The sequence below is a fragment of the Ursus maritimus genome, unplaced genomic scaffold (genome assembly GCF_017311325.1).
Source record: "Ursus maritimus isolate PB19 unplaced genomic scaffold, ASM1731132v1 scaffold_21, whole genome shotgun sequence".
In the NCBI taxonomy this organism is placed as follows: Eukaryota; Metazoa; Chordata; class Mammalia; order Carnivora; family Ursidae; genus Ursus; species Ursus maritimus.
In genome coordinates this window covers 49189765-49214818 of record NW_024424564.1, presented here as the reverse complement: position 1 = coordinate 49214818, position 25054 = coordinate 49189765, and the positions used below count along the sequence as shown (strand labels likewise).

The window sequence follows — 25054 nt, the reverse complement described above, 5'->3', positions numbered from 1 at the left end:
TTTCTAGCTTTCTCAGTGAACAGAAAAAGGAATGGGAAAAAACATATAAAGAAAAAAAATCATTTGAGTTCATATTGATATTTCAATTAAAATTTGAGACTACAGAGCTTTTATGTAACCTCTCTATACTCCATTTACTTTTTTTCTTCCATACCATGCATCCTGGTTCTCAAGGACACAAGGAAGACAAAATTAAAATTATCTCTTACTCTTATTTATTCATTTATTTTCATTGCATGTGTTTGTTTATTTAAGTAATCTCTACACCAAGCATGGGGTTGAACTCATGACCCTGAGATCAAGAGTTGTATGCTCTTCTGAGCCAGCCAGGCACCCCTCTTATTCTTTTGTTTTAACCCCCACCACAGACACACACACACACCAGTTTCAGAATAACAATACAACTATTATAACAAATACAACTGCTGAAAATACTGAGGTGTTTTTTTTTTTTGCATATGCTCCTTCCATTCTCCATTTAAAAAAATGTTGTACTACTCTACATGATCAGAGCACACAGCCACTAGTACAACGCTCTCTTCCTCTTAACTTCATTTAGTCTTGGTTCTACAGTGGACCGTTTCTCATGTTCACCAGCAGTCCTTACGTCAATGTCTCTAGTCACTTTGGTCAACTGAAGCTCACGCTCTAGCACAGCCCTGACCAATACACATTCCTGTGCTGATGTGTTGTCCTGTGTATCTGTTGTCCAACACGGTACCCGCTAGCCACACGTGACGACAGTTCAAGTCAAAAACTAGTGTAAATGTGTCGATATTAATTTAAATGTAAGTAGTCCCATGGGACTGGTGCCTAGGTTTCGTACTAGATCACACAGCTCTAGCTCTAGCAGCTTCCTCATGGGAGTCATCCTTAAGTTTCTACATAATGATCCGTGCCCTTTACAGCTGAAAGTTGCTTTTGCTGCACAGTCTTTGACTTACGCTTTTGTTCTTTGAGTATCTCTGTTACTATTTTCTACTCGTATAAAGCATTGCTTTTGAAAAGTCTGATGATAATCTAATTTTCTTTCCTTTATAAATCACATGTTCTTTTTTTCTGGATCCCAAAGGAATTTTTCTTTTTCTTGTAGGTTCAGAATTTTACTAGAATATGTCTTGGTGTTGCTTTTTCTGGGCTGATAGTCTCAGGTACATGATGTGCTCTTTCAAAAGTAGTTTCAAAATTTTTTTCATTTCAGGAAAATTTTATTGAATTGTAGTTTTTAGGATATGTTCTGTTCCCATGCTTTCATTTTCTTCTTCAGAGCTTCCTTTATGTGTATGTTTTAACTTCTTTGCCTATTTTAAATATTTGCCATTTTCCCTGTAATCTTTTTTCTCTTTATTTCATTTTGATTTTTACAATTTTCTTCCCTTTCATCCTTTCTATTTGTTGTTAAGGCTTTATTGTGCTTCATTGTTAGTGTGTACCTTTCAATCCAGTCTTTTTTCTGGTATGATTTTTTATTTTATTTCTCGTTCTTTCCTGAGTGTTGTCACCTTGTTTCTGAGATTTTCCAATTTTGATTTGTGTCGTTCTTTCATGTCTTGAATGATGTGCTTAAAAAATTCTAGCTTGCTTTAACATAGTAGGCCACTGCTTTGACCTCTTTTGTAGCCATGTCTTTCCAGTATGCTTCCATTATCAGTAGGGATGTATGTGCTCCTTATTCATTTTTTTTTTTTTGCTTTTAATTAACTTTGTATGAGATCAACCAAGATACTTTTTTATTGCTTATTTTATGTAAAATTAATTTTCCTAAACTTTTAGAATGAGGCAGGATTTTAGGAAGGATTTTTTAACGTCACAGAGCTCACTCCCCTGCTGTTTTGGTGTAGTGGGTAAACAATATGGCAGCTTGCTTTCAATTCCTCTCCCCCTCTTTGATTTGGGTATTTCAATTCCTTCCTCTCTCTTGTCTCCCTCTCTCTTGTCTCTAACCTGCTTACTTTCAATTGTACTTCCAGCAGTTTCTTCCCAGTGTGAGAAGAGAGCACAGCACCCTCAAACTTCCTCAGGCCTTTGGAGTGACAAAACTTTCCCATTTTCAGTTTCTGTTCTCAAATTGGCTCACCATCCTTTCTAGTGAGTAGCTGTTGGTTATTTGTGAGTTCCTTTGTTCTCAGCTATGTTAGATAGCTTCCTCCACTACTGCTGCTTCCTTCTTCTTTCTTCCACACAGATACTGATACCATCCAGGCCTTGTGGTTGTGCACAGTGTATTCATAACTGTTTGAATCTTACAGTTTAAGCGATATCCTATCACCCAGTGTTTGGTTTTGTTACCTTGTAGCTCTATTATTATTTGACAATTTGGAAAGAGGAAAAGACTATGCTTTGGCTACCATCTCCCCAGAATCTCTGGTTATTTCTTAGTTTCTTATTTCTTACTGAGACTCTCCATCTGTTCACTCATTGTACTTATATATGTTCCTTTAACTCTGTGAACATATCTATAATAGCTGCTCTAAAGTCCTTGTCTGCTAATTGAAATATTAGGGTTATTCAGGATCTGGTTTTATTGACTATTTTTCTTGATTATGGGTCATTTTCTGATTCTTTTCCTGATTCTTCTCATGTCTAGTGATTTTTTTTAAAACTGAAAACGAATTACTTTTGTAATCAGAAAAGAAAAACTCCAAATTTATTTTATTTATTTTTTAGATTTTACTTTTAAGTAATCTCTACACCCAACATGGGGCTTGAATCCCACGCTCACAATCAAGAGTCACATACTCCACTGACTGAGCACCCCTCAAATTTATTTTTTTTAAATGTGAATGTGTGTGTTAACTAGGTGTGTCTAGATGCCTGATCGTAATTTTTGGTGAATAAAACAGTCTTAAAAAGTAATCAGGAGCTTTGCAAAGGCAATTAACCTGAGCTAGAGGGGACCTGTATATTTGTTTGGTCATTTATTCTTAATATATCCATATTCCAGCTCATACTCCTAAGAAGCAATGGGATATGTGGAAGTCCTACCTCCCATTGACAGGCCAGGTACGGGTTACGTCACTCACATAGCAAGAAGACTCACAACCTCCATCCAGCAGCACCATTTCCCCATCCTGCAATAAAAGTATGATATGTCAAAGTAGGTGACCTTATGATTATCAGTTGTTTTTTCTAATTTAAACTCTTGTGTGTGTGTGTGTGTGTGTGTGTGTGTGTGTGTGTATATATATATATATATATATATATATATATATATTTAAAAAGCTAATTTAAAGGAGACTAATCTTCCCTGGTTCCTTCTTACAAGAAATAGCATCTCAATTTTTCAAATGAATTCACGTGACTCAAGAAAGTGGCCACTGCATACTAGTGCACAGGCTCTGGAACCACACTGCTTAGGTCTGAATTACTAGGTGTAAACAGCACAACGTAAACAGTGCCATTATCACCATTATGTTTAAAATTCCTATAGAAGTTGGTATCCAGGGCCTTATTCAAATGTAATTACCCCATACCATTTAACTTTAGAATATCATTTCCCCTTTTGCTCCCCATCAACAATATATGTGGGGAAAGAAAAAAAACTTTGGGTTTATCTCTCTCTTATTACTTGTCATATTATACTGAAACTATTTATGTCCTTGAAGACAGGGTACATCTTATTTATGTATAAATAAATACACAACTTAGCATGCAGTAGAATAATGGTTCAATGGGTATATAAATTTAATAACAGCAACTCTGACGGACGGATGTGGTTTCTGTTTCTGGCAAAATGACAGGATACATTTCTTTTTAGAAAACAACTAGATCCTGGATACAAATAAAGTTTACGAAAAGTTGACATTATATAATGTAAGAGATGTCTTAAAGACTTCTTCTCTCTTGAAAAAAGGCACCCCAAAACTGAAACTAGAGTTGAGAGTAGTGATAAGGTAAGTGGTACAGTATATATAGAAAAGGAGATGTTGCCCTGACGTCCTGCAGCAAAAAGTGGGGATAATGAGCCAGCGGCTCTCATATTAATCCAGGATTCCCATTGTGGATACAAGAGTCCCGGGTCATTAGGACCACTTATCTTTTGGCAAAAGCATATTCAAACAACTTCTGGAGGAAATTCCCCCCAAATTTGGGCTGGCATGATTTCCAAAAAATAACATCAAGTAAATAAATGTGAGCTCACAACCAAAGGTCATCAAGCACATGACGTAGGTCACCATATGTGAGTCAGCAGAAACAACATATACCAAATTTAGATCTTCCAGGACTTCAGGCAAGGGAATGATTAGATACAGAACAGCTATTATGAAATGTTTAAAGGGATAAAGAACAGAACCACAAAGACGAATAAGCAACAAGAGACAATTGAAAAGAACTATGCTGATTCGAAAGGAACCAGAAGGAAAGAAAAAACAACTTCTGAAGTCAATCACTCAGTGGATGGATGGCCACAGCAGGGAACTGAAGGGAAACTGGCTTCCTGGAAGACAGCTATACTCAAGTCCCCTAGAACATGGCAGAGCGAGACAAGGCAAATGTAAACACGAAAATTAGCTTACTGGAAACACACATCTACCTGAAGTTGCTGAAGGAGTGAACAGAGAGAATGTAGGAGAGATGATATCTACACCAGTGTCTGAGAACTTCCTAGAACTGATGAAGACGTGAATGCAGATTCGGGAGGGGGAAGGTATCATAATGACTATATGTAAAAATAAATCTATTCTTAGACACACAATAAAACTTAAAAATACCAAAGGAAAAGAAAACTTAAAAAAATTTATTTATTTATTCGGTTTTTTTAGAGAGTGTGCACATATGTGCAAGTGGTGGGAGGAGGAGCAGAGGGAGAGAGAGAATCTTAAGCAGACTCCACATTGAGCACTGAGCCCATGGGGGGCTCAATCTCAGGACCCTGAGATCGTGACCTGAGCTGAAATCAAGAGTTGGACGCCCAAGGGACTGAGCCACCCAGGCGCACCCAAAAGGAAAAGAAATCTTTAAGTAGTCAAATGGGAGTCAAATCTCCTTATGGGAGATTTCCCATAAGGAATGACAATTAGTGTTTTTGTTCGTTTTTATTTTGTTTTAAAGATTTTATTTATTTATTTGAGACAGCGGCAGGGTCGGGGGCAGAGGGAGAAGCAGATTCCCCGCTGAGTAGGGAGCTTGATGCCAGGCTGGATCCCAGGACTCTGGGATCATGACCTGAGCTGAAGGCAGACGCTTAACTGACTGAGCCACCCAGGCGCCCCTTGTTTGTTTTTAATCTGCAGCACTGAGAGTTGGAAGAAAGGGGAACGATATACTAAAGTTGATGACTGAAAAGAATCTAGGATAGTTTCCTTGGCATAACCATCACCAAAAATTGAGAATGAAATAAAGATATTTTGACTAAAGAAAAACAGAAAATTTTATCAGCCACAGACCTTCATCTAAAGGATTTTCTTCAGGTTGAAGGAAGCTGATCCCAGGAGGGCCATCTAAGATATAAGAAGGAAAGGTGAACATGCATGTACATCTAAACAAACTCTGTCAGAAGGGTTCTGCTTTGGCCTGTTGCTGAGAGCTCCATATAGCCGTGGTTAGAGGCAGAAGCACAGGGCAGCCTGTTCTGACTACATTTCTACCAGATGCCTACTACCGAGTCCACACTAGAGCTCTCCCAGATGCCCCAACGGTACCCTGCGTTTCTCACAGCTTTTCGAGGGTCTTGGCACAGACTTCACCAGAAAAAGCCCTTGTAAACTTTCAGATAACCAAAGCAAGACTATGACCTAGAAATTCTCAACTTATTTTCTCTTGGGCCAATTTATTTAAGAATGGCAATACTTTTCTCTCCCTGTATTGCTCCACTGGGCTTATTCTCCAGTTTTTAAAGAATGGACAGTATATTATTTAGGAACAGACAAACTGGTGGTAAAATTATGAAGAAAAACAACAAAAATGATTCAAACAAAAGTCAAGATGGTAGGAGACAGAAAGGGGGATGTGCTTGAGCTTGCCCAGGGGACTACTAATGTTCTTCTCATCCTAGATGATACATATACGGTTATTCATTCGATTATTATTTTTAAACAATACATTTTATTTATTGTTTTTAATATATGATACATTTAACAACTCAGAAAAACCTTGGGGAATATAATGAAAGTGAGAAATCTATCCTTAGACACTTAACAGTAAAAAAAAGAAGAAAGGATGCAAATTAATGAGTTTGGCATCTAATTTAAGAAGTCAGAAAAAGAACAAGAGAATAAACACAAAAAGTAGAAGGGAGAAATTAATAAAGGCAAGGGCCCAGTGTAATGAAATAATAAACAAAGATAAAATAGTATTAATGATGTGAAAAGTTGGGTTTTACAGGAATGATAAAACCCAGCAAATCTCTGGTGAGATTTCTTTTCTTAGCCAAAGTTTTTGAGATTTAATGTATGCACAGTAAATGCACAGATCTTAAGTATATAGAATTAAGTCAGTTTTGTCAAAAGCCCCCAGGCCCCTTCCCAGTCAATATTCCCATGAGAAGCAACCACTGATCTGATTTCTACCAACATAGTTTTGCCCATTTTAGAATTTCATATAGGCGAATCATATAGTTTATAATTTTTTGTGTATGGTTTATTCACTCAGCATAATGCTTCTGAGATCATTCATTGGTAGTGCAGTGGTTTGTTCCATTTTATTTGAAGAATACACCACATGGCAATTTCCTTATCTAATACTCTGGTGATGGACACGTGGTCTATTAGTAGTGAACTTGCTACAAACATTCTTGTACAAGGCAATTTGTGGATCTATGTTTCAGTTTTTCTTGAAAAATACCTACAAATGGAATTGCTGGTACAAAGGGTAAATGTATGTTTATTTTTTTTAAAAAAGAGGAAAGGCGTTGACTTTGGGTTGTCCTTTCCCCTGTAGCCTCTGCTCTGGTGGGAGTACCCAGGCCGAGCTCCAGACAAATGCGGAGGGTACGGCCGTGGCTTTGGACAGAGGCAGCCGCAGGATGACTGGAAAGTAGGGCATCCTTGGCCCTCCTGAAGAGAGAAAATTAGTGGCTGGTGAACAGTCTGTATGGCATTCTCAGATGCCTTTACCTGAGTGAGAAATCTGCCTCCATCAGGATCTCAGATGTCTGACCGCCCTCTGTGACACCAGGACAGGATATTCCTATAAACATACTGCAGGACATGTGGCGGTCTACAACCCTGACGACATTTACTGCATGTTGACGATGTGCCAGAATTGGCAGACTCATTCTACATATCTTAATCCTCTCAACAGGCCTATCAGGTACTGCTGTTATTTGCCCAAGGTCACACAGTGGGTCCAGGAACTACTGTGGTGTTCAATTAATCTAGCTCCAAAGCTAGTGTTTGATTTGGAACTTTAAGTATGGTGCCCCCTGGTCTTTCCAACTAATTCTAATAACTAATTTCTTGCCTTCTTCAATAAAAAAACAAAAACAAAAACAAAAACGAAACAGAAAGAAAGAAAGAAAAGAATAAAAAGAGAGAAAATGTAAAATATATCAAGAATGTAAAAGGTACATATAATTATAAAAGATTAAAAGGTAGACAATACTGAGTAATTTTAAAAATTTAGACAAAATGGTAGAAAAATATAACCTATCAAACTGCCTCGGAAAAGTGAAGTATAAACTGAGATAAACACTTGGAAATGTTTGGTATTCTCTACTAAAGTGCAAATATGCATACCTATGACCCATCAATTCCATTATTATGTGTCCCTTAGACAAACTTGATAACTTGTACACTAGGAATAACATACAGGAACATTCACAGAACATTGTTCATAATGGTAAAAACTTAGAAACTATATAAATGGCCACCCATGGATATTTATCACACCAATAAATTAAAACTGAGAAAGCTTTATAGTATTTGCTAATTCATTTAAAAAAAACAATAAACCCATTACACGTTAAGATAAATAACATTTTTAATGAAAAGTAACAATTTTTCTAAATAAAAATATGTAGTTAGAAATGTGGCATTGTTGTACAGTTTTGCAAACCTCTTTGTCTAGCATAACAGAAAACAGCTAGAATCTCATATCTACTTCTCCCCCTTCAATCTGGTATGATACTGCAGGTCATAAAGCCGCGGGGTTACTTCCTTGGGCACTTGAGAGAATGAGAGTGGAAAGGACAAATAACGTCCTTATAAAAATGTATTTAACCTCACGACCACACTTTAATTGCTGTTCTATACTATAACAATTAAAATGAGCAAACTGCAGTTGTATGCAGCAACCTACTATTATATGAAAAAGACAGAGACATAATATTTCAAATATATAAAGTTCAAACATGACTAAGGCCAAACTATGTTAAACTACATTGTTTATTAGTAGTAAAATAAAATGAAAAGCAAAGAAATGATGACTATCAAAATCAGAAGAGTGGTTATCCCACCACGGAGAGAAGAAGTTATCACTGGGAAGAACCAGGTGGTGGAAAAGCTTCTTAGAGGTGGAGGGATAGTAATGTCCTGTTTCAGGGATTCACAGTTTTTTTCTGTAAAGGGCTAGACAGTACATATTTTTTACTTTGTGGACCATACTGTCTCTGGTGGAACTATTCAACTCTGCCATTGTGGGAAGAAAGCGGGAACAGCTGTATTCCAATAAAACTTTATTCACAAAACGAAGTGGCAGGCTGGATTTGGTGCAGAGAGCTGTAGCTTGCCAATACTTGTTTTATTGGACACGGTAACGGTTACATGGGTGTCCACTTAATAATTACTCATTAAACTGTTCCTTTATGTTTTAAGTACTTTACCAGTAGTTACATTTTATAATAAGAAATGTCAAAAAGAAAAAAAAAGAAACAGAAATCTCTGGTATATTAAAGAAACTGAATCAGTAGTTAAAGTTTACAAAGGAAAGTATCAGGCCCAAATAGTTCTACAGGTATAGTCCACCCAATTTTCAAAACAACATTAGCTTACATCATTTCACAATATTAAAAAAAGAAACTACCCATTTGATGAGCTTAGTTTGGACTTGATACGAAAATCAGAAAAAGACAGTATGAGAAAAATAAGCCAATCTCTCTCATGAACACAAATCAGAATATCCTAAACAACACATTAGCAAGTTGAAAGTAGCTGCGCTAAAGATAAAAAAGATGCTTAATTTCACTGGTAATTAAGGTAACAGAAATTAAGGATCACAATGAGATGCTGTTTTATGCCAGTCAGAATGGCAGAAATTAAGAAGTCTGACAACATCAGGGGATAGCGAGGATGTGGTCAACAGAATTACACACCACCGTTAGGAGTATAAACAGATACAAATACTTGGCGGGGCGCCTGGGTGGCGCAGCGGTTAAGCGTCTGCCTTCAGCTCAGGGCGTGATCCCGGTGTTATGGGATCGAGCCCCACATCAGGCTTCTCTGCTATGAACCTGCTTCTTCCTCTCCCACTTCCCCTGCTTGTGTTCCCTCTCTCGCTGGCTGTCTCTATCTCTGTCGAATAAATAAATAAAATCTTAAAAAAAAAAAAAAAAACCAGATACAAATACTTGGGGAAAAAAATCCGTATTATCTTATCACACTTACGAACAAAAAAAAGTTCCAAAAAACTATATACAGCAGCGTATAATTTTATGTTGTTCACAAACAAGCAGAACTAATTAATATTGTTTGGGAAATCATGTATACGTGATACAACTACTTAAAAAATCAAGGGAAGACATACAAAAATTTAGGATAACCAGTTAGTTACCTCTGGGAGGGAGGCAATTGAATAGTAGAGCATAAAGACACATAAGTAGATGGACGGAACTGGTAATGTTCTCGCTCCTGAGCTGAGTGATCAGTTCATGGGTATTCATTTAAAAAATATGCTGTATGATTTACATATTTTTTACATTTATTTTTCTGAAATTATTGAAAATTAAAACAGATAATTAAAACAGACTTTGGGTGCCTGCGTGGCCCAGTTGGTTAAGAGTCTGACTCTTGATCTCAGCTCACGTCTTGATCTAAGGGTCATGAGTTTAAATGCTGCATTTTAAAACAAAGCAAAACAAAACAAAAACCTCTTTCCCCATCTTTAAAAAAAAGTGGACTCGATAAAGGCATATATAATTCTTTACTTGTATAGTCACTTGGGGAGAAAACCATAAAAGATAAGCTCCCTCACAGCTAATAAGGTACTATTAAAATCTGTCTGCTCCCAAAATATGCATGGCCCACTGTTGCCCAAATCCTTTGAGAGGGAGTGTTATTAAAAAATGTGAGTGGAAAAAAAAATGAGCTGAGGCTTAGAGTAGAATTCTCAGCTCTGCCCTAATGAGTTGCCTAATTTTTTAAGTTTGTTTTCTTCATCTGTTGAACAGGCATGTTAATAACTGCTCCTATCTCATGGTGCTAATGCGAGAATCAAATGAGATAATGTCTCTAAAATCATTTCATAAACAATAAAGTGCTTTAGAAGTGGCACCACAGGAAGTGGCATTGAAGGGCATTTCGCGTACCTTGATGAGTTGATTATTCTTCACATAGTGCAAAGTGTTTGACCGATTACCTCCAGCGACTACTGGCGGGTAGGCTAAGATGTCTGCACCACGGGCCCGGCATTCAAATTCAAACTGAAAAACAAGAGCCAAGCATGACAGAAGACAGGATTTCCTCAGGGCTATGCCAGCCCATCCCTCCATTCAAGTACTTCTTTTCCATCATTACTGGAAAACGAGTTATCAAATCCAACCAAACTTCTTATGCTGCAATCCTGGTCTATTTTTTATTTTGCCCCCCATTCTGTTATTTGACCCTATTATTAAGTCTGTTCTGTTCCTCTGAGTGCTCTGAATTTCCTATGATTTTCAAATTAAGTCCAGAAGAGAACACAGAAAACCTACGATCAAGGCTGAGTACAGAGATACAGTCGAGTAAAGTTCCTGTTTTTTATTCTTACTTAAACACTGGAATACAGTTTGCAGTTTTAACAGCAGCTCTGCATTACTAATTTCAACTTTTCAAATAGCTACCAACCTACATGTGCTGGAAAAGTGAAAAAGGATGCTAGGCAAATGGTAAATTCTACTAATTTCACTTTGTCCAAGGATGGAGCTGGAGACTGGCGAGCAGCTGCTGCTCTTTCCGGTACTACTCTGATTCTCCTCCTTTACGTTCACTTAAACAGTATTCTCCGCTCACATCTGACTAAGTCTTTGCTTCTTCATCTGTTCTGCTTTGCAATTTTCTTCATTCAATTGTAGCTCTGTGTATTTTAGACACATCTAATAAATTATCAGTGACATTTAAGAACCAAATCCTCTCTGCTGATATCCTGGTCACTTACGTGAAAGCCCCAACTGGATGCCATCTGCGAATCAATGAAATTACTTTACTTACTATTTTTGCCTCCAGTAAAACCTTTCCAGTCTTTTAAAGCTCACCTTAGCATAAAGAAAGCCTTCCTCCACAGGAGCTTTACTGGCAAACATGGTCTCTATGAAAGCCTGTAAACAGAATGCAGGATGAATAGTCTCATTTTAAATATGTTGCTTACTCAAACATTCAAAATACCGGAGCTCAAATGAAAAGCGCCTGTCTCCACAATTTTGTTGACCTGAAGTTGTAACTTTCTGGGTGTGATAATATAGATTTCTGAAGAGAAAACTATTGCTTTCAGGACTATTTGACTGATAAGAGATTGAGTGGAACAGCAACCCAACAATCAACTTAGAATATACATTGGTATGCCAGAGTAAGCCATATGGGAACACATCTGTCATTTATGTAACAAAGTAGCCCAGAAATGTATGAAATTAGGGATTGAATGGTCCAGTCTATGGTAAGGTTTCCCAACCATAGCACTGCGACATTTTGGACTAGGTAACTCTTTGTAGGGTGCCAGCAGCACTCCCCAACTCTGATAACCAGATATTGCCAAATACCCACTGAAGGACAAAACTGACCCAAGTTCAGAATCAGTGACCTACAGTATAAATACTTCATTTCTCTGTGATAGCCATTCCACCTGTGTTTTCTTTTTTTATGAACATACATGTTTATTTCAAAAAAGATTCTGATTAGATTACATGGATACACAAAATTCAACAAGATGGCATAAATTCATGGCAGAGTTAAAGAAAAGCAAGCCTCAAGTAGAATGGAGCTCAAAAAACTAAGAATGCATACCATAATGACCTTTATGATTACGATGGCAACTATGGATGGGCCGCAAATTTATCTGAGTTTTCTAGTAGCCAGTGTGAAAAGGGAAATTGTCAGCTATATTTCCCATGTCTGTGGGATAAAAACGAATCAGCTTCACAGGCATTGGATTATACGATTCTACCATTAGAAAGGAATTTCTCTCGAGTTGTTATGCTCTAAGAGTGAAGGCAACGTGGGAAGGAATGTTTTTAGTAACGTTTCTCCAAATACAAGGCAATGACATCATCATAAAGCCGAACAGAGGGAAAGCAAGTGGGCTGGCCATCGGAACAGCTGCATGGCTTGCTCCTGTTTCCATTCTGATCCTTCCTCAAATGTTTCATCTTCAGAGAGGCCTTCCTGACCACCTTAACTCACTCAGCACTTCACCACACTTCATCCCCTGCCACTGCTTCCTTTTTCTTCACAGCATTTAATTCCAGATGACTATACAGCATATTTGTATAGTCAGGGACAGGGACACACGGCAACTCTGTGTTGCTCACCACTGTGTCTCTAGAACCTAGAACAGTACCTGGCACCATAGTAAATAATAAATATCTGCTAAATGAATTAGCAATTACAATGAAAGTTAAAGGATACTTATGTATGTATACACACACACACGAATATTGATGAATAATTTGTTAGTGCTACATTTTTAGCATGAAGCTAAAGCAAAAAAAAAAAAAAAAAAAGGAAAAAGTGTGTTATCTCCACTGAGGCTTACTCACTTAAAAGAGGGATTTTTCTTGGCCGCACCCTTTGTCTTTTTATTAATTTCCTTTCAAAACTGACTAAATAGAGAAATTCTGTGCAAGCACACACACACACACACACACCCCTTTTGTCTATGCATTCATCCACTGATGGATCTATGGGTTGTTTTGCATCTTTTGGCTATTGTGAATACTGCTTCTGTGAACAAATATTTGATTGAGTACCTGTTTTTAATTCTTCTGGGTATATACCTACGAGAACAGTTGCTAGGTCATGTGATAATTCTTTTTTTTTTTTTTCATTTTTTTTATTATGTTAGTCTCCATACAGTACATCCTTAGTTTTTGATGTAGTGTTCCATGATTCATTATTTGCGTGTAACACCCAGTGCTCCATGCAATACGTGCCCTCCTTAATACCCATCACCGGTCTATCCCAATCCCCCACTCCCCTCCCTCTGAAACCCTCAGTTTGTTTCCCAGAGTCCACAGTCTCTCATGGTTCATTCCCCCTTCTGTTTAACCCCCCTTCATTCTTCCCTCCCTTCTCCTACCGATCTTCCTGCTATTTCTTATGTTCCATAAATGAGTGAAACTATATGATAATTGTCTTTCTCTGTTTGACTTATTTCACTTAGCATAATCTCCTCCAGTCCCGTCCATGTTGCTGCAAATGTTGGGTAATCATTCTTTCTGATGGCTGAGTCATATTCCATTGTATATATGGACCACATCTTCTTAATCCAGTCATCTGTTGAGGGGCATCTCGGCTCCTTCCACAATTTAGCTATTATGGACAATGCTGCTATGAACATTGGGGTGCATATGGCCCTTCTCTTCACTACGTCTGTATCTTTGGGATAAATACCCAGTAGTGCAATTGCTGGATCAGAGGGTAGCTCCATTTTTAACTTTTTAAGGGACCTCCACACTGTTTTCCGAAGTGGCTGTACCAACTTGCAACGTGATAATTCTACGTTTAAGTTTTTCAGAAATCTCCAAGCTATTTTCCACAGTGGCTGAACCATTTCACAATCGCACTGGTAATGTAAAAATGTCCCAACTTTCCCAATTCCTTACCAACACTTGTTATTTTCTGTGTGTGTGTTTTAATTTTTTTAATTTATTTTTATATTTTTATTTTAATTTTATCTTTTATTTGTCAGAGACAGAGAGAGCACAAGCAGGGGGAATGGTAGGCAGAGGGAGAAGCAGGCTCCCTGCTGAACAAGGAGCCTGATGTGGAACTTGATCCCAGGACCTGAGCCCAAGGCAGACGCTTAACTGAGCCACCCAGGCGTCCCTTTCTGTTTTTAATCACTCAGTTCTCATCACTAATGCACTTTTTTTTTTTTTAAGATTATTTATTTATTTATTTGACAGAGAGAGGCAGGGAGAGAGGGAACACATGTAGGGGGAGTGGGAGAGGGAGAAGCAGGCTTCCTGCTGAGCAGGGAGCCCGATGTGGGACTCGATCCCAGGCCCCTGGGATCACGACCTGAGCCGAAGGCAGAAACTTAATGACTGAGCCACCCAGGTGCCCCACTAATGCACTCCTTAATCACCTATTTCACTCATCCCCCCACCCACCTGCCCTCTGGTAACCATCAGTTTGTTCTTTATAGTTCTCTATAGCTGAGAGTCTGTTTCTTGGTTTGTCTTTTTTTTTTTTTCCCTTTGCTCATTTTCTTTGTTTCTTAAATTCCACATATGGGTGAAATTATATGGTATCTGTCTTTCTCTTATTTTACTTAGCAATATACCCTCTAGCTCCATCCATGTTGTTGCAAATGGCAAGATTTCACCTTTTTAATGGCTAATGTTCCTATCTATCTATCTACCTACCTATCCATCCATCCATCCCACTCTTCTTTATCCATTCATCAATCGATGGGCACTTGGGCTGCTTCCATATCTCAAATACTGTAAATAATGTGGCTATAAGCACAGGGGTGCACATATCCCTTTGAATTAGTGTTCTTGTATTCTTTGGGTAAATAGCCAGTAGCACAATTACTGAATCATAGGGCAGTTCTATTTTTAACTTTTTGAGGAAACTCTCTACTGTTTTCCAGAATGGCTGCACCAGTTTGCATTTCTACCAACAGTGCAAGAGGATTCCTTTTTCTCAACATCCTCGCCAATACTTGTTGTTTCTTGTATTTTTGATTTTAGCCATTCGGACAGGTGTAAGGTGATATCTCATTGTGGTTTGATTTGCATTTCCCTGATGATAAGTGATGATGAGCATCTTTTCATGCGTCTTGCCATCTGTATGTCTTCTTTGGAGAAATGTATTCTGCCCTTTATAAAAGTCAGATTGTTTTTTGGGTGTTGAGTTGTATAAGTTCTTCATATATTTTGGATACTGACTCTTTATTAGCTATGTTATAATATGTCATTTGCAAATACCTTCTCCCATTTTGTAGGTTGCCTTTTAGTTTTGTTAATTGTTTCCTTCGCTGTGCAGAAGCTTTTTATTTTGATGTGGTCCCAATAATTTATTTTTGCTTTTGTTTCCCTTGCCTCAGGGGGTCTATTTTTTTTAAAGAAGGGCATACATGCGTATGAGCGGGGGTGGGGAGGAGGCAGAGGGAGAGAGAGAGAATCTTAAGCAGTTCCATGTCCAGTGTGGAGCCTGACACAGGCTTGACATAAGCACGTTAAGTAGCAAGTGTTGACGCTGTGGTAATTCTCACAGGTAGACCTGTGCTTATGCTGAAGGGTGGGGGAGAGGAATGGAGCCTGCCAGTTCCTTTGTTCCCAGAGGAATGAATCTCCCCATGATTGCTGCCTCTCTGGAACATGCTCTGAGATGAGCAACTAATGCCCCCACCCCCAGTGTGTGTCCCAGGTGCTCTTCCGCCTTTTTTCCAAGAATAGCCCCAATGTCCTCTGAGCTCTCTCAGAGCCAAGCATGCTAACCTTTCAAACTCCAGGCTTTAAGCCCTGCTGGTTGCAAGAACTCACAAAATCCGGGCCCCCTCCTTTTCCAAGCCAATTGCAATGGGGATTTGTTTTCCCCATGCGCTCCCTTGCGCGCTAATTTGTTTCTTGCCCTTCACTGGGACTGTGGCTCCCTCCCCACCACAGCGGCCACAATCCAATTCTCTCCCAAGCCATGTCTCTGCACCTCCTACCTTCTTCAATGTGGCTTCTTCCCTACCTTTAGTTGTAGAGTTTGTCCTGCCAGTCTTCAGATCAATTTCTGGGGTACTCGGGATGACTGAATAGTTATCTAGTTGTATTTATGGGATGAAGTGAGCCTAGGGTTCTCCTATTCCACCAACATCTCCCCCTCCTGTGTGTTTTGTTTTTAAATTATAGTCATCTCACTGGGTATGAAGTGATCTCATTTTGGTTTTGATTTGCATTTTCCTAACAGCTACTGATATTAAGCATCCTGTCATGTGCTTATTGGTCATTTATATATCTTCTTTGGGAAAATGCCCATTTAAAAAAAATTATTTATTTGAGAGAGAAAGCACATGTGCACACGAGCACGACTGGTAGGGAACGGCAGAGGGAGAGGGAGAAGCAGATTCGTCGCACAGCAGGGAGCCTGACTTGGATCATGACCTGAGCCAAAGGCAGATGTTTAACTGATTGAGCCACCCAGGTGCTCTCTCTACCCATTTTTACACTGGGTTGTCTTTCTGTTTTTGAGTTGCAGGAGTTCTTTACATATTCTAGACACTAGACCTTTATTGTATATATGGCTTGCAAATATTTCTCCTATTCTGTAGATTGTCTTTCATTTTTTTGATAGTGTTATTTGATTGACGGACAGAAGTTTTCAATTTTGATGAAGTCCAATTCATCTGTTTTTCTTGTGTTGCTTATTTTGGTGTGATATAAGAATCCATTGCCAAATTCAAGGTCATGAAGATTCACCTCTATGTTTCTGCTAAGAATTTTATAGTTTTATCTCTTAAGTTTAGGTCTTTGATCCATTTTGAGTGAATTTTTGTATATGGTGTGAGGTAGGGATCCAACATCATTCTTTTGCATGTGAATATCCAGTTGTTCTAGCATATCTGAATTATTTTTAATTAAACATATAGTTAAAGTATTATTTTGAAAGAAAAAGAATGATTCTGATAAAGAGGATGAAAATGCTACTATGACCTTGGGTGACTGCCAAGCCATCATTGGTCTGAATTAGCACTGGCTTTGAAATCAGTGGAATCAGGAAATGGTAAAACCTGAACTTTAGCAGCTAGCAAAATAGACCGGAAGGGAATTGCAAATCAATGGCAGTTCTGTTAAAAACTCGGGGGTGTTTGCTGCTTTACTGAAAGCAAGCTGACTCTTCAGAAGAGTTTCACCTTCGTGGCCAGCAGGTGGCGCTCCAACCAAAGGAACCCAGGCCACTTTACTATTTGAAAAATCAGCTGTGAGACACACTACAACTAATTCAAGTAAGGCAAACTGATGATGGAGGACAAAAGATCATGAAAGGGACTAGTCAGTGAAGGAAATGAGCCATTTTGCAGATTTAGATACAACAACCTGATGAATTCTTTTTAAAAATGGCTCCTGAGAATTTTAGATCAAGGAGCAGTATCTCTGGCTTTAAACACTGCTGAGGGTAGGGAAATGTTAGGGCTCACTGTGGTTCACATGACAATCCCTAGTTTACTAGAATGGATTAAGGGAGGGGTTCAACATAGAAGGGCAATTGCCCTGCCTCTCCCTTGTTATATAAATGATCACTGCCTCCTGAAGCTGCATAAATGCTATGGATACAAGTAGTACTGCACCAGCTACCTGATGAAGGAAAAGAACACCTTTTTGGGATGCTCCTTACTCAGGTTATGACTGACACTGTAATAAAGGATTTCATATATGACTTTGTTGTTGGACCCCAGGAGGATGTAAAAAGATAGTTTCAGATCTTTAATCCCAACTTCCTCCTATGGATAATAAAAAGATAATAAGTTTAGGACTTCACAGGAGAAATAAAATCCAGTAAGAAAGAGGACATGCAAAAGAATAAAATTGGACCTTTGTCTTTTTGTTGTTGAGTTGTAAGGGTTCTTTATATATTCTGGATATTAGATTGTTACCCAATATAGATTTGCAAATATTTCTCTAGTTCATAAGTTATCTTTTTACTCCCTTGCTAATGTCTTTTGATGCACAAAAGTTTTCAATTTTGATAAAGTCCAATTTATCTATTTTTTTTGTTGTTGTTGTTACTACTGCTTTTCGTGTTGTATCTAAGAATCCATTGCCAAATCCAAGGTCATGAAGATTTACCCATATGTTTCTGCTAAGAAATACATACAAAAATTAACTTAAAAAATGGATCAAGGACCAAAATATGAGAACTAAAACTATAAAACTCTTAGAGGAAAATATAGGGGGAAAGCTTCATGACCTTGGATTTGGCAATAGTTTTTTTTTTTTTTTTTAATGACACTAAAAGCATAGGCAACACAAGAAAAAACAGATAAAAGTTGTATGATTCTACTAGGCAAGTTTCACCGTAGGTTTGAGGTTACCAGGGGCTGGAGGGAGGAGAAATGGGAGTTATTGTCTAATGGCTACAGAGTTTCTATTTGGGATGATGAAAAAGTTCTGGAAATAGATAATGGTGCTGGTTATACAACAATGTGAATGTACTTAATGCCACTGAGTTGTACACTTAAAAATGGATAAAATAGTAAATTTTATGTTATATAAATTTTACAACAAAAAATAGCAAATGGATCATCGAGCTTTACATTGGAAACCGGGGATGTACTGTATGGTGACTAACATAATATAATAAAAAATCATTAAAAAAAATAGCAAATGGAAAGAAAATAAGAAAGGGGGCAACAATTCAGATCCTAAAACAATTCAGTTTTTTATGTTTAATTAAAAATGAAATAAAAAGGCAGAAATTGAAGAGTGCCAAGCTTTGATAATTTTACAGTAAGGCAGAGAATTGGCAAACTGCCTGTCCTCAAACTTCTCAGAGTATAAAAATCCCAAGGCAGATAAACTCAATTTATCTGAGTTTAGAGGAATTTTAAAAGAAAAAGATTCCAATAAGCCACTATCATCAGATGTCAAAATACAGGCTTTCAATATAAAGATAATGGAAAAAGAAGATTGCTATACTTCATATCATGCCAGGTCATCTCCGGCAGGGAACTCAGGACATTTTAACAAATGTGTGAGTGAATGGCTGCATGTGGAGAAGAAACTCTTTTAGATCTACTAAATACAGGAACACAGTATGTAGCACTGCCTAGGGCTGCAAATGAACCCCTTAGGGATGACAGAATTAATTCAAGGGAATGTGGGGATGCTACCGTGGAAAGAATAAAAATTAAAGTCTGTTTAGAAGCTGGAATGTATGATTTAAAAAAAGGATACTGTAATGTCTCCCTAACCTGACTGTATAATTGATAGGAATATAATGTTTGAATAAAAATTCCTCCCCCTACTGGATAATAAGAAAAAAGGAGTAACTTGGGTCCTCCTTCATCCAGTACTCATAGGACATGCAACATGGGAGCCTTTAGAATTAACCTAAGCCAATTCAACTAGTAAATGTGAAACATCATTGGATATCTGGAAGGCAATAAGAAATTACTATCCTAAATAAAGAAATGTCAGATACAAGCATATTAGTGTCCACAAACTCACTGTAATAGGCCAGTGTGGCCAATAAGGAAGACTGATGAATCAGGTCACAAACAGTAGACTACAGGGGGCTCAATAAAACCATACCCTGAAGAACCTCAGCTGTCTCCAGTACAGTCCAGACTATTCAACTCATATAAGCCAACGGTGGCTGGTATTCTCTACTGATCTGGCTAATGCATTTTCTCATTATCAATCACCAGTGAGAGCCCACGACGATTAGCATTCATGTGCACTGGTTTACAATATACAGTACTACCTCAAAAATACTAAAACTCTTCCGAATATTGTCACTCACTATCTGATGAGGCAGGACTGAGATCTAATATAGCTGGACAATACAATATATTGATGGTATTATTTTTTTCTTTTTATTTTCCCTTTATTTTTTAAAATAGACTCCATGCCAAGTGTGGATCCCAATGTGGGGCTTGAATTCACAACTAGGAGATCAAGACCTGAGCTGAGATCAAGAGTCAGATGCTTAATGGACTGAGTCACCCAGGTGCCCTGGTATTATTATTTTCATCTGTAACTGCAGATCAAGTTAAAAGCAACTTTCTTAGGGTCATAAATCATATGACTGACTGGGGATAACTGGTTAACCTTGCTAGAAATCCAGGGCTCCACACAGACTATGTAATTTTGGGAGATTACATGGGTTGGAGCAATCTGTGACGTATCACATATCACTAGGAATAAATTGTTATCAGTCCCTGACCCTCAGATTAAAGAGGTTCAACAACACCTACTGTGCATATTTGGTTTTTAGAGAAACCATACTTCACTTAGGGATGTTCTTGGCCCAATTCATAAAATCACAATGAAAAAGGCCTTACTTGATTAGGGGCCTTAACAAAAAAAGCCTTCTTAGAACTGCAGAAGGCTATGGCTTACGCTATCATGTTAGAACCATATGATCCTAACACTGAAATGATACTAGAAAGTGTCAGCCACTGCACTCATACCAACTGGAATTTCCAGCAAAAGCCACAATTGCTACTCCAAGATGACCTCTGGCTTTGGTGTTAAGACATTATTAGATGGTGCTTTCCACTCTATGTCTTTTGAAAACCAGTTGCTGATTTATTTTGGGGCATTTGCTGAGATTGCCCCAATAACTAAAAGATTTGTAAGAGCAAATTAAAACCTGAAATACATATCATTGCTGATGTCAGAAAAACATTCCAGTAAGAAGGGCGATGCCCAAAAAAGTTTCATCATAAAATGGAAATGCACCATATAAAGCATGCTACCAAGGGATGGGACAGACTTATATTTATGAGCCTTTTTTCCTTGGGTCTCTTCTTTCAACCAACTGCCCAAGGATGCCAGGTAATTGGTCTGGTTCACAGGTGGCAGTTTCAGAATTGAGAGTAATTCTTTTTATTTTTTTATTATTATTATTATTTTTTAAGATTTTATTTATTTATTTGACAGAGAGACAGCCAGCGAGAGAGGGAACACAGCAGGGGGAGTGGGAGAGGAAGAAGCAGGCTCCCAGTGGAGCAGGGAGCCTGATGAGGGGCTCGATCCCAGGACCCTGGGATCACGCCCTGAACCGAAGGCAGACACTTAACGACTGAGCCACCCAGGCGCCCCCAGAATTGACAGTAATTCTGTATGGGAAGCAGGTGCTCTGAGTCCAGCAGAAGGTAAAATCCTCATGGAAGAAGGTAGTAACAAGTTGGTCCACTGAGCTGAATTGTAAGCTGTGTTCTTACCTGTGATAGAACTAGATACAAATAAAAGTCTTGCTATTCGGGTAAATACTGATCCTAGGCTGTTGCCACTTGCCTTGCAATTGGTCTAGTAAGTGTGCCATAAGTAACTGGATAGTAAAAGATCCCCACACGTGGGGGCCACTGCTCTTTGGAAATCTCTATGGAAATTTCTGAGGGCAAATCAAAGCAGGCCATAATGATGCTTACCAGAGAAACCCAATGCCAGGGTTTGAAGATAACTGCAATCAATAAATTGATGGCCTAATTCATTCTCTTGAAATGGCAACGAAGGTCCATGAAATGAATGGGTATGGAGAAACTCAAGCCAGGCAGGAATGCACAAAACAATGACATAGACCACTGGCCCCCAAGCTAAAAAAAAAAAAAAAGCCTTGGTTGCCAATGGTACAGTCCCATTTTTCTGTACTTATCCAATCTGTCCCACTATTGGAAATAGACTAACCAGAAAATTCTGCTTCAGGGGGAAAGGTATGGGTTAAAATTAGGGATGAAAGAAGGAAGAAAGGCCAGGAAGTGAGCCAATAAATAAGTGCCACAAAAGGGAAAATCTAACATAATTTTGGTGCCTAAAGAGATGCTTAAAGCAAGAGAATAGTATTTTCTCTTAGCTCTGATTCAGAAGCCTGTTGGGGCAAAGGACTCTGACGGAGTCTCCTTTTCTGAAGAGCCAGAAAGAGAGCTAAACAATACCTAACCTAACAAATACACTTCCCAGAGTGACATATGTCCTCCAAATGGATGAAGAAATAAGTGGGAGCTCTGTCAACAATGCAAATGGTTTTTGATTCTCATGTCACAAGATGGGTCTATTATAGAGGAGTTGTGCTAGGAAGCAACCTGTGGAAAATGTTTAGCGGGATGAATTTGAAAAACATTGACTAATCATCTAAAAGAACATCATGTGCCATTAATCATGATGACGGTTTAAAAAAGGTACCAGAGAGGCACCTGGGTGGCTCAGTTGGTTAAGCCTCTGCCTTTGGTTCGGGTCAAGATCTCAAGAGTCCAGAGACGAACCCCGAGTGGGGCTTCCTGCTCAGCAGGGAGTCTGCTTCTCCCTTTCCCTCTGCCACATGCTCCCCCCTTTCCTCTCTCTTTCTCAGATAAATAAAATCTTAAAATAAATAAAAATACACCAGAATATGGTGGCAGAATGTTATCTACTGCATATCTCTTTTGTCAAAGTAATGTTATGTGAAAAAATAGCTATTTGCCCTGTTTTTGTGGGTTAATAGGCACAAGGGGGAGGAAAAATTGGGACATTTGGATCACTGATAAAGGATAAGAACAAGGTTTAATTTGGTGGGCCCACATTCCTGAGAATTCTGAAATTTGGTTGTGGGAAGTGCTATGGAACACTCAAACCAAAGTCTATTAGGAGCGGCTACTACTCATGTGATCTAAGCCTGGGGGAATTAACATTTTTGAAGTACCAAATGTATTTCCTAATTGTACAAAGGCAGTTAGTACTCAATGACAACATGCCTGCTATTGGCCCACTTGAAGAGAGCTTTAGTGGAATTAGGACCTGCTTAGGAGTATGGTCAGGCAGATTTGGTTTTTTTGTTTTTTAAAGATTTATTTATTTATTTGGAGAGAGAGAGAGAGCGCGAGAGTGCATATGGGGGGGAGGGGCAGCAGAGGGAGAGAATCCCGCCAGCTGACTCCCCGAGGAGCACAGAGCTTGAGCTAACGACCCATGAGATCAGGACCCTAGCTGAAACCAAGAGTCAGATGCTCAACAGATGGTGCCACCCAGGCACCCAGGCATATTTGTGTGTGTGTGTGTGTGTGTGTGTGTGTGTGTGTTTAAAGATTTTATTTATTTATTTGAGAGACTGAGCATGAGTGGGGGGAGGGGCAGAGAGAGAGGGAGAAGCAGGCTCCCTGCTGAGATCGATCCCAGGACCCCGAGATCACAACCTGATCAGAAGTCAGATGCTCAGCTTACTGAGCCACCCAGGCACCCCATCATGGTGTAATTATTTTGTCCTCCCCAACTCCGCTGAGCTCTGCTCAGCTGGGGTCTGCTTCTCCCTCTCCCTCTGTGCCACCGTCACCCCCATCCCCCGCTCATGCTCTCTCTCTAATAAATAAAATCTTTTTTTTTAAGATTTTATTTATTTATTTGACAGAGAGACAACGAGAGAGGGAACAAGCAGGGGGAGTGAGAGAGGGAGAAGCAGGCTTCCTGCTGAGCAGAGAGCCTGATGCGGGGCTCGATCCAGGCCCCTGGGATCATAACCTGAGCCGAAGGCAGACGCTTAACGACTGAGCCACCCAGGCACCCCTCAAATAAATAGAATCTTAAAAAAAAAATTACGCCATGATTTTTTTTTGAGAGAGAGAGAATGTGCACATGCACACAAGAGTGGGAGAGAAGGGGCAGAGAAGAGAGAGAAAACCTTAGCAGAACTCAATCTCACAACCCTGAGATCATGACCTGAGCCAAAACCAAGAGTCAGATGCTTAACCAACTAAGCCACCCAGGCACCCCTGTACCAAAATTTTCTGATTTATACTGCAACTACAATGGTACTGCCATATGGTATAATATGGAGGCATAAGTAAAATTAATATTGTAGATACTAATAAACTTAGGATAATACTGATATTAATGATCAAATGTAGTGGGAGATTGAATTAAAGGTATCTCAGGACATAATCCCTACAGAGGAGAACTGGTCTGAGAAATATTTAGAGCTGATTAATGATAGGTCAATAACTCAGCAGATGTATACCATAAGGAGCAGACACTTACAGATCCAAGAAGCAAAAGAACTGTATAGTTACAAAAACATGGGAAAATGTAAATGGATGTTTCGGCTATCTGTTTAAATCCACACTAACCCCACATGGATACTGTAAATGTCTGGATTCTGCATGTACATTTTTATTATCTTATCTGATTATGAGATATTGTAGGGCAAGTAAATGATATCACACTAAGGATTACTGTTTTATTAGAAAGAAGACTTGACAATGGGTTATGGGGGTGGACTGCTCTGTGTGGGTTAATTCCTGAAATTAGCTTGAGCTGTTTTGCTAAATTCCTGCATGGCACTGACTTCGGTAAAGGCATAGCATGAAACATAGTTATTAAAAGTGTTGCGAGGGCAACAAACACATGAAAAGATACTCAACATCACTAACCATTGGGAAAATGCAAATCAAAACCACAGACAGATACTCTTTCATACGCTAGAATGGCTACTATCAAAAAACAGAAATCAAGCTTTAGCATGGATGTGGAAAAATTGCAACCCTTGTCCATTGCCAGTGGCAATGTAAAATGGTATGGGTCCTATGAAAAACAGTATGGTGGTTCCTCACAATATTGAACATAGAATTACCATTTATCTACTAGTTCTACTTCTGGGTATATATCCAAAAGAAATGAAAGTAGGGGTTCGAAAAGCAGAACGTGCATAGCAGATTTATTCATAATACCTAAAGACAGAAACAACCCAAATGTCCACAAACACATGAACAGATAAACAAAATGTTGCATATACATAAAATGGCATATTATTCAGCCTTAAAAAGAAGGGAAATTCTTATATATACCACAGCATGGTTAAATCCTGGAGACATTTTGCTTGATGAAGTAAGTCAGAAATAAAGTAACAAATATTGTATGACTCCACTTATATGAGGTGCCTAAAGCAGTCAAATTATAGACTCAGAAAATAAAATGGTGGTTAGCAGAGGCTAGAGGAAGGAGAAATGGGAAGTTATTGTCTAATGAGTACAGAGTTTCAACATGGGAGCATAAAAAAGTTCTGGAGATATATAGTAGGGG

At 38.7% G+C, this 25054-nt stretch overlaps 1 protein-coding gene across 3 annotated transcripts in view; it reads right to left on the bottom strand.

The window, feature by feature from the left end:
• Positions 1-25054, bottom strand: part of XPNPEP3 (X-prolyl aminopeptidase 3) — a 68795-nt gene that overhangs the window by 12792 nt on the left and 30949 nt on the right. For all 3 annotated transcript variants that reach the window (XM_008702959.2, XM_008702960.2, XM_008702961.2), the window contains 3 exons: positions 11387-11449; positions 10463-10576; positions 2986-3071 (listed from right to left, as the gene is read on the bottom strand). In XM_008702959.2, coding sequence (XP_008701181.1) covers positions 2986-3071; positions 10463-10576; positions 11387-11449 — 263 coding nt within the window. The remainder of the gene's footprint in view (positions 1-2985; positions 3072-10462; positions 10577-11386; positions 11450-25054) is intronic.